This window comes from Delphinapterus leucas, chromosome 19 (genome assembly GCF_059928025.1).
Source record: "Delphinapterus leucas isolate spDelLeu-1000000601 "Yukka" chromosome 19, BTC_Dleu_Yukka2, whole genome shotgun sequence".
Classification (NCBI taxonomy): domain Eukaryota; kingdom Metazoa; phylum Chordata; class Mammalia; order Artiodactyla; family Monodontidae; genus Delphinapterus; species Delphinapterus leucas.
In genome coordinates this window covers 62,730,159-62,737,710 of record NC_143147.1, presented here as the reverse complement: position 1 = coordinate 62,737,710, position 7,552 = coordinate 62,730,159, and the positions used below count along the sequence as shown (strand labels likewise).

General features: G+C 62.1%; 1 protein-coding gene across 2 annotated transcripts; it reads left to right on the top strand.

Annotated features, from left to right (window-relative positions):
• Positions 1 to 283: 283 nt before the first annotated feature.
• UBALD2 (UBA like domain containing 2) lies at positions 284 to 5,917 on the top strand. Of its 2 annotated transcripts, none has more exons than XM_030762123.2 (3): positions 284 to 685; positions 1,073 to 1,135; positions 4,754 to 5,917. In XM_030762123.2, exons 1-3 carry the CDS (start codon positions 566 to 568, stop codon positions 5,072 to 5,074), a joined length of 504 nt encoding a protein of 167 aa, XP_030617983.1. In that variant the 5' UTR covers positions 284 to 565; the 3' UTR covers positions 5,075 to 5,917. The 2 variants fall into 2 exon arrangements, with proteins under 2 accessions (XP_030617983.1, XP_022445229.1); XM_022589521.3 differs by having other exon boundaries at positions 288 to 685; positions 4,757 to 5,917.
• Positions 5,918 to 7,552: the final 1,635 nt, after the last annotated feature.

The window sequence follows — 7,552 nt, the reverse complement described above, 5'->3', positions numbered from 1 at the left end:
ATGAAGTAATGAATGAACTTGGCTGCACCACCCCCAAGCCTACAACAGCAAACAGAGGGGCCTCGGCCAATCAGCAGGCACTCAAGGTTTTCAAGTTGAGTTCAAACAGGTCCAAGGGAGACCAATCAGCGCGCGCGGCTCCTCCCCAGACGCCGGGCCGTGGCCAATCATGAGCCAGGACGAGCCAAAACACAGCGTCCGGCCAATACCGGGGAGCCCCACGGCGCCGACGTCCGCCAATGGGCGCGGCCAGGCAGAAAGAGAAACAGTGCGGGCCCGCAGGCCGCAGGATTCGAATCGAACGTCCGCCAGGGAGCCGGGCGCCGGCCGAGCGGCGCGGGCCAATCAGCGGCGGCGGCTCGCGGCCCCCGAACGTTGGGACACCCGGCCCCGCCCCGCACTGTTGTTTGTGGTGTCGGCCGGCCGCGCGAGCCGGACCACAACACTCGCCCGGCGGGCGGCGGGGCGGGCGAGGGTCCGGAGGCCGCGGGCGGCGGCGAGCGCGAGCCGAGGGCGGCCGGCCTCCCGCGGCCGCCGATCCCGGGAGGGGGCGCCGGCCGGAGCCATGTCGGTGAACATGGATGAGTTGCGGCACCAGGTCATGATCAACCAGTTCGTGCTGGCCGCAGGCTGCGCGGCCGACCAGGCGAAGCAGCTGCTGCAGGCGGCCCACTGGCAGTTCGAGGTGCGTGCGGGCCGAGCTAGCGAGTGCTCCCGGCCGGCCCCGCTCCCCGGCCGCCGGCACTGGGGCAGAGGCGCAGGCCGGGGCGCCCGGCCGCGCGCCACGGATGGGGGTGGGGGGAGGGAAGCTCTATTTATATCGCCCCGTCAGGCGCTCAGCGACCTCGTGGTCTCGCGTGGGGCGCGGGGCCCTGCCGCCCTGTACCTCCGCGCGCGGCCCGGGGACGCCCCCTCGAGCGACGCGGGCCGGCCGTCCGAGGGGTCGGGCCCGGCGGCCCGAGCGCGGCGCCGCGGACACTGCGGATGAGCCCGGCCGGTGGGGCAGGGCCGGCCGGTGGGCTTCCTGCCCCGTCCCCGTTAACCGCCGCCCTGCCGCTATGTTTGTCCGCAGACCGCCCTGAGCACGTTTTTCCAAGAAACCAACATTCCCAACAGCCACCACCACCACCAGATGGTAAGTGTGGCCGGGCTCCGGCGGGAGGGCCGGCGGGCTGGAGGGCCGGCTTCGCCGCGGCCGCAGCCCACCCGGGCGGCCGAGGGTGCGGGCCGGGGGCCGCTGTCAGGCGCCGACGGTGACAGCCATGTTGCCGGGGAGCGCCGAGCCGCGATGTAAACAAAGAGCCAAAATGTCTTCCAGGAAAGAGCGGCTCCCAGGGCCGGCTGGCTCGCCCAACTTTGCGGTCAGGCCTCCTGGGCTGCTGTAGTTCGACCTGAGGCCTTGTGCTCGGCGCTCCCCCTGGGCCAGGGGCTAGGAGGGCGGCGAGGGTGGCCGGCGGAGTAGCCGGCTGGCAGGGAGTGGGGAGGGGGGCTCGGACGACAACTAGACGTCGGGGGAACCCGGGCCGAGTGAGGGGCCCCGAGGGGACTGAGACCTGGAATGTCTGTCTCTATGGAGCACCCGTCTTGCTGTTGGAGTGGCAGTCCCCCATCCAGACAACCCAGCTCTGTAGAGAACAGGAAAGGGATAAATCCACCCTGGCCTGGGAGCTGGGCTCTACCCAGAGAGTTATGTTCACTCTTTCCTGTTCATGGAAAAAGACCTACCCTGAGCGTGGAAGACTTACAGATTTTTGACAAGATAAGCCAAGAATGCGTTTAATCTCAGTAGGTGAAGATACATAAAACACAGGAAACAGAAGTGGTTCAGGCCTGGATTTGCTTTCTTCTCTTTTCCAAGCTGGCCCCAGGCCTGGGCCTTTGCCCTCCTGCCCTGCTTTCCACAGGCATAGGACATCCCTTTCACTTTAGAGGATTGAATGCCTTCTCTACCTCTCTAGTTACCTATTAGCCCTGCTGGTGGGGGGAGGGCCTCAAGATAGGGATTGTAAAACATGATTCCCCAGGAGATCTGTTATGGCTTCTGGAGCACATTTTTGGCATTTTGGTGTCCTTGCCCGTGGCTCCCTTCTCGGAGCCGCTGCCTTGCCTGGAGAAGCTGCAAATGGTTCCTCTGCTGTGTCTTGTCTTTGGCGCTCTGTATTCGTCTAGTTGCAAAGGACAAGTAGAGAGGGGTCTGTTTTGACCCTTTTAACCAGCTCTTCTCTTGGAATAGCCCATATGCTATTTGTATAAATCAAAGAACAAAAGTGCATCCGAATATGATGAGAATTATGCTGGCTGCAGGGCTGTGGCAGTTGAGGCTGGGCTCTTGGTAAACCCAAGAGGGGTTCATCTCCAGGGGACCCTCCCCTGTACCGGACCATGGGAAGCTCGGGTGTGAGCCTGGGGCTTGCCTCCATCTTGCCTCCGTCTCCTCCTAAAGGGGCCTTGAGGTTTGCTCCACCAACTGTGGTCGTTTCAAAAGGCCCAGGCTTCCAGCACAGCCACTTTGTGTTGCCCTGAACAGAGGGGCTCGCCCCCGAGAGCTGGGACTAATGGTCCTTTTAGGTTCTGTTGCTCCTTCCCTGCAAATCCTGGGGGACTGTAATCTTTTTGAAGCTTCCCTCAAGGGCTGTGGCTGGTTTTTTAACAGACATTATGATCAGTGTATCCATGAGAACGCCACCCCTGCCCTCAAGGAGTTGGTAATTTTTTTTAGAGATGATATAAATCAAAGGAAAATGTTAGATTAAAAATACCAGAAGTGACCCAGGCCAAGAGCTGCTGATAAATGGTTGTCCCATAGATGACTGTACATACACAGTCGGAGGCATCTTCCTAGATAAGGGAGGGCTCCTGGGTTAGATTGGGAAGGGCCGGGAAGAGGAGAAAGACACTGGATGCGAAGCAGTAGGACATTAGCAGGGTGCAGTGGACGCTGGGTGTGCTTGAGAGCTGGAAAGCTCCATCCATAGCTATTAGAAGCAGAGCTGGAGGGACCTTTACAGGACCTGGTCCAAACCCCTGGTTTTATAGAAGTAGAGAGAAACTCCAGAGAGGTTAAGGGACTTGCCCGAGCTCACACAGGCAGGTGGGCACAGGCCTGCCCCGGATCCAGGCCGCTGCCGCTGTCGGGGGCGGGGGGCAAGGTGGCGGCTGAGGAGACAGGCTCCACTGGCTCGGTGAACTGGGGAAGTCGGTCACGATGCTGTGATGCAATTGGCCTGTCCCCCCCAACCCCCCATTCATTGTTTCCTGCTGCCGAGAAGTCAGCCCTGGGGGGGGGGGTGGGCGGGCCGGGGAGGAGTGAAGGGAGCAGGGAAATGGTCTGGGTGGGGCCAGGCCGGGTCCTGTGGCCTCCCTGGAGAGGACGCTGGTTGCAGCGCCCCAGCTGCTGATGTGGAGCCGGCCCAGTTCATCGGAGGGGGTTTGCCCCCTTCCCGTGGGCCTGTCCTCCTTCTGGGCTGGGGTTTAATTGTAGAGCTGTGGAAGTTCCCGGGACAGAGCCCTGGGAGCAAGGTGAGGAGCCCTAGAATCGTGCTCCCTGAGCCCTGTGCCTGGGGGAGGGGCCGGTGTGGCTAAAATTAGGAGAAATTCAAAGAAGGGCTCCCGTGGCTTCCTGGGAAAGGGAGAAGCTGCTGCGGGGTCAGAACTGGCTTTGGGCAGGCCTTGTTCTCTGCCGCCTGTTCCCTGCACCCTGGTGAAGTGCTCGGGGGGGTGGCACCCCCACGCCCCCCACGCCCCCCACGCCACAGGGCTGGGAGGCTGCCAGTTACCGCCCAGCAGCCCAGCCCCTGCCCTTCCTGGCTGGGGTCCCTGCTCAGGGTGGTGGCAGAAGACAGCAGATGCTGGGATGTTTGCAGCTGCCCTCGCAAAGCAGGCTGAGAGGGGCTGAGCGGACCGAGACACCGGCAGCATCTGGCCAAGGGCAGCCTGCTGGGAGACGCCAGTTTTTGTCCTCGGGGAGCCCAGGCGTGAAGTTGCACTTGACTCTTAAGTGCAGAGTGGGGCTGGGTAGAGGTTAAGAGCTTGGGCCTGCAGACCTGGGAGCCCCGGGATTCGGGCTTCTCAACTTGTGCCCTGCAGCGGTGTGTTTTTGGTCCAGTGACCTGAGCTCTGGGCCTCAGTTTCCTCATCTGTAACCGAGAGGACCATCAGAATGACCTAGCACCCTGGTGAGAAGTGAGAGAGCGCAGGCTGAGGCCCCGAGGCCCGCTGGCTGGCGCTGTGGATGTGGAACGGACCCAAGCACCAAGCAAGTGCAGCCTCCCCGGGGTTGGCATAGGAGGGAGATCCTGGATCTGGCCGCCTTCCCTTGGCTAACAACCTCGGAACATCTGAGGGTGGATTACTGAGGAGCCAGCTGGTTTCTCACCCAGGGTGAGGCGCTCAGCAGCGGTGTCCTGGGCTGCCTCCCTTGTCCTGGCTTCAATCTGACACCCTAGCTTCTGCCGGAGTTAACCATCTACTTCTGACACTCAGAGCGTCATTCCCAAGCATCAGGAAACACTCTTTGGTTTTGACAAAAATTGTAGGAGTCCGCCCCCGGTTTTCTGTTTTTATTGGCTCAGGGTGCAAGGGGTGCTTTTGTCCTGCTGAAACCTCTTATGGACTGAAAGACGGGGAGGAAGGAGGGCCCAGTGTGGGTGAGCCCCGTGGGAAGGCTCTATAGACCCGCAGACAGTGGCCTGGGATCGGGGCGGCGGGTGGGGGCGGTGCAGGCAGCCCTCACAACCCCAGTGTTCTCTCCCAGCAGATGTGCACCCCGAGCAACACACCTGCCACGCCGCCCAACTTCCCCGACGCGCTGGCCATGTTCTCCAAGCTTCGCGCCTCCGAGGGCCTGCAGAACAACAACGGCCCCATGACTGCGGTGGCCTGCTCCCCCCCCGCAAGTTTCAGCCCCTTCTGGGCCTCGTCCCCGCCCAGCCACCAGGCCGCCTGGATCCCACCCTCCTCCCCCACGGCCCACAGCTTCCACCATCTCCACCACCCGCAGCCCACGTGGCCGCCTGGAGCACAGCAGGGGGGCACCCAGCAGAAAGCCGTGGCTGCGATGGATGGCCAGAGATGAGACTGGGTGCCGCCGGGCGCTGGGCTGGAGCTGGGGGGCAGTCCAGGGTCGTGGGGACACAGGAGGGCCGGGGCGGGGTGGGGGGAGCTGGGGTGGGCGGGGTTTCCTGAAGATCGCACTGGAAGATTTTATAAGAGAATTTTTGTGGGTGGAGGGGACAGTAAACTTCCTGAGCCACTTGGGTCCTTCAGGAGTTTTCTCTTCAGGCAAGTTTTTTTTCCTCTTTTTAATATATAACTATAATATATATATGAATATATAAAAGTAACTAATGTATGTGAGAATGGGGCTGGCTGACTGGTGTTGGGTCAGCGGGGAAGGGCCAGAGAAGCCTCCCCTTGGGCCAGCACCCCATCCTCCACCCCGGTCCCGGGCGCAGGTGCTTGGAAGCCAGGTGGTGTGATCCTGCAGTCACAAGGTGTCTGCCGGCTGCCTCCTCTCAAAGGCCACACCTTCTGGAATCAGAAGGACCACCACCTCTCTACTCCACGTGATGGTGGCAGGAGGGGTGCGCCGGCTGGCTGAAGGTGTGGGCCCTCTTCGCCGTCCTGAGGCTCTCCCCACCCCCAGCCAGTGGCTCTCCAGCTCTGGTCGCCTCTCCCGGTGTCACCCCTGTCTCCATCTAGGTGTGCAGGGCTTGTGCGGGACTTTAAGAGCCAACTGGGGTCAGAGGCCCGGGCTCTGCCAGTGGGCTTGACCCCCGTAGCTGCCCTGCCTCTTCCACCGTGCAGCCCAGCCGCGGACAACAGAGTGGAGAGCTTACCTTTGGATTTAGTTCCCAAATCAGTCATCTCACCAGGGTGAAATTTTAATTTAAAACTTAAAAGAGACTTTTCTAACTTGCCTGGTTTGCGGTGCCTTTCTTTACCTTGGTGTGGAGAGCGTGCTCCTTGGTCAGAGGGGTGGTGAGGCTCTCGGCTGTGCTGCGGTTGGGGGACCAGCTCCATTGCCACGTGGCGGGTCTGGATGCTCTGATAAGGGGCATCCCGGCCAGGGAGCCATGCGACAGGCTGGATCCGGTTGGGCGTGGGGAGGAGAGGAAGGACAGGTCCCGGCTTGGTTACGGTAACCCTCTCCCCTTGGCTCTCGCCACCGTGCAGCCCACCGCAGGCTAGGCCTCAGCCCCAGAGCCCCTGTCTTTGCCTGCAGTGGGGGAGCTGCCTCCCCGCCTGGGGGCCCAATGGCAGCCCCACGCTTCTGCCTGCTCCCCCAGGCACTTGCCGCTGAGCGTGTCTCTGCTGTCCTTGCCCCCAGCCTCCTCTGGGGTAACCTGTCCCCATGTGCATGTTGTGTGGCCCTGTCCCAAAGGTCAACCGAGGCGATCAGGGAGCCACAGAGACTGGGTGAGTCCCCAAGAGGACTGGCTTCCTTTCCCTTCCCCCCTTCGCCCGGCCTTCAGGCGCTGGAATGGAAGCAGCAGTGATGGCAGCTGGGCTCTTCTCAGACTCCAGCGCAGGTGGCCAGGTGCGTGAGGAGCTTGTCCGCCCAAATGGAGGAGTGGGTGGCTGGCCCCAGGGTTGGGATTCCTGAGCCCCCTGCCCCCCGTAAAAAACAAACCCCTTTAACATGTGTGAGTGGGCTCGTTCCCTCCCTCTCTCAGCAGCCCGGGCACTGCTGTTGATCAGGACTGCGGGGCCTGGAGGTTCAGGCCCAACGTGCAGTGACACTTGGGAAGGGCCCCACCTGGCAAGCCAGCCCGTGCTGCTCCTGGGCCTCGTGTGTCTTCACAAGGTCACCTGTGGGGCCGCCCCTGCAGGAGTGGAGCAGAACTGGGGACGCAGCTGTCCTTGGTCCCTCTGCATGTGATCATGTACTTTGAAGCTGGGTTTGTCGTTTCAGTTTTGTTTCCTCCTTGGAAACCTGTGAGACTCCTCCCACCCGCACCCCTCACTCTGCCCACCTGTGCTTTCCCAGGCTGGAAGGGGAAGGCCCTTCGTGGGCACGTGGGCGGTCAGTGCTGGGCGGCCTGGGTGAGCGTAGGCAGGCAGGTCCAGGTGCGGGGAGGCAGGGGTGGCCTGGGCTCCTTGGGGAATGTCACCCCTCATCCTTTCGGGGGCATCGGGGAGGCCTGGCTGCCGCTCCTCCCTTCCAAGCTGGTGAATTTGGATTCTAGAGCAGGGACACTGAGCCAGTGACCTGACATTTCTCAGGCAGGAGCAGAGGAGGCCTGGGCCTGGCCCTGCTGCCCCCTTGCAGAGAAAAGGGTGTGGGGGTGTGGGCGGTGCCGACTGGGACCCCAGTGTTCAACAGTGAACGGGATCTCAGCAGATGGGGAGAGATGGGGGATGCCCCTTCCCGCAGGGAGCGCCTGCCCCACCCATGACACCCCCAGCCAACTCCACCCTCCTGTGCCCACAGGGGGACGAGGGAGAAACCCTTTCCTCAGTTACTTCCTGCTACACTTTCCTGTGTGACTCTGTCATCCCTCAATTCACACCCTGAAGCAGCCCTCTTACTGGGCCCAGACATCCCTTTCCC

Coding starts and splice junctions, on each gene's coding strand:
- UBALD2 (XM_030762123.2), top strand. CDS start 566: ATGTCGGTGAACATGGATGAGTTGCGGCACCAGGTCATGATCAACCAG. Junction 686..1,072: donor CGGCCCACTGGCAGTTCGAG/GTGCGTGCGGGC, acceptor GTTTGTCCGCAG/ACCGCCCTGAGCACGTTTTT. Junction 1,136..4,753: donor GCCACCACCACCACCAGATG/GTAAGTGTGGCC, acceptor GTTCTCTCCCAG/CAGATGTGCACCCCGAGCAA.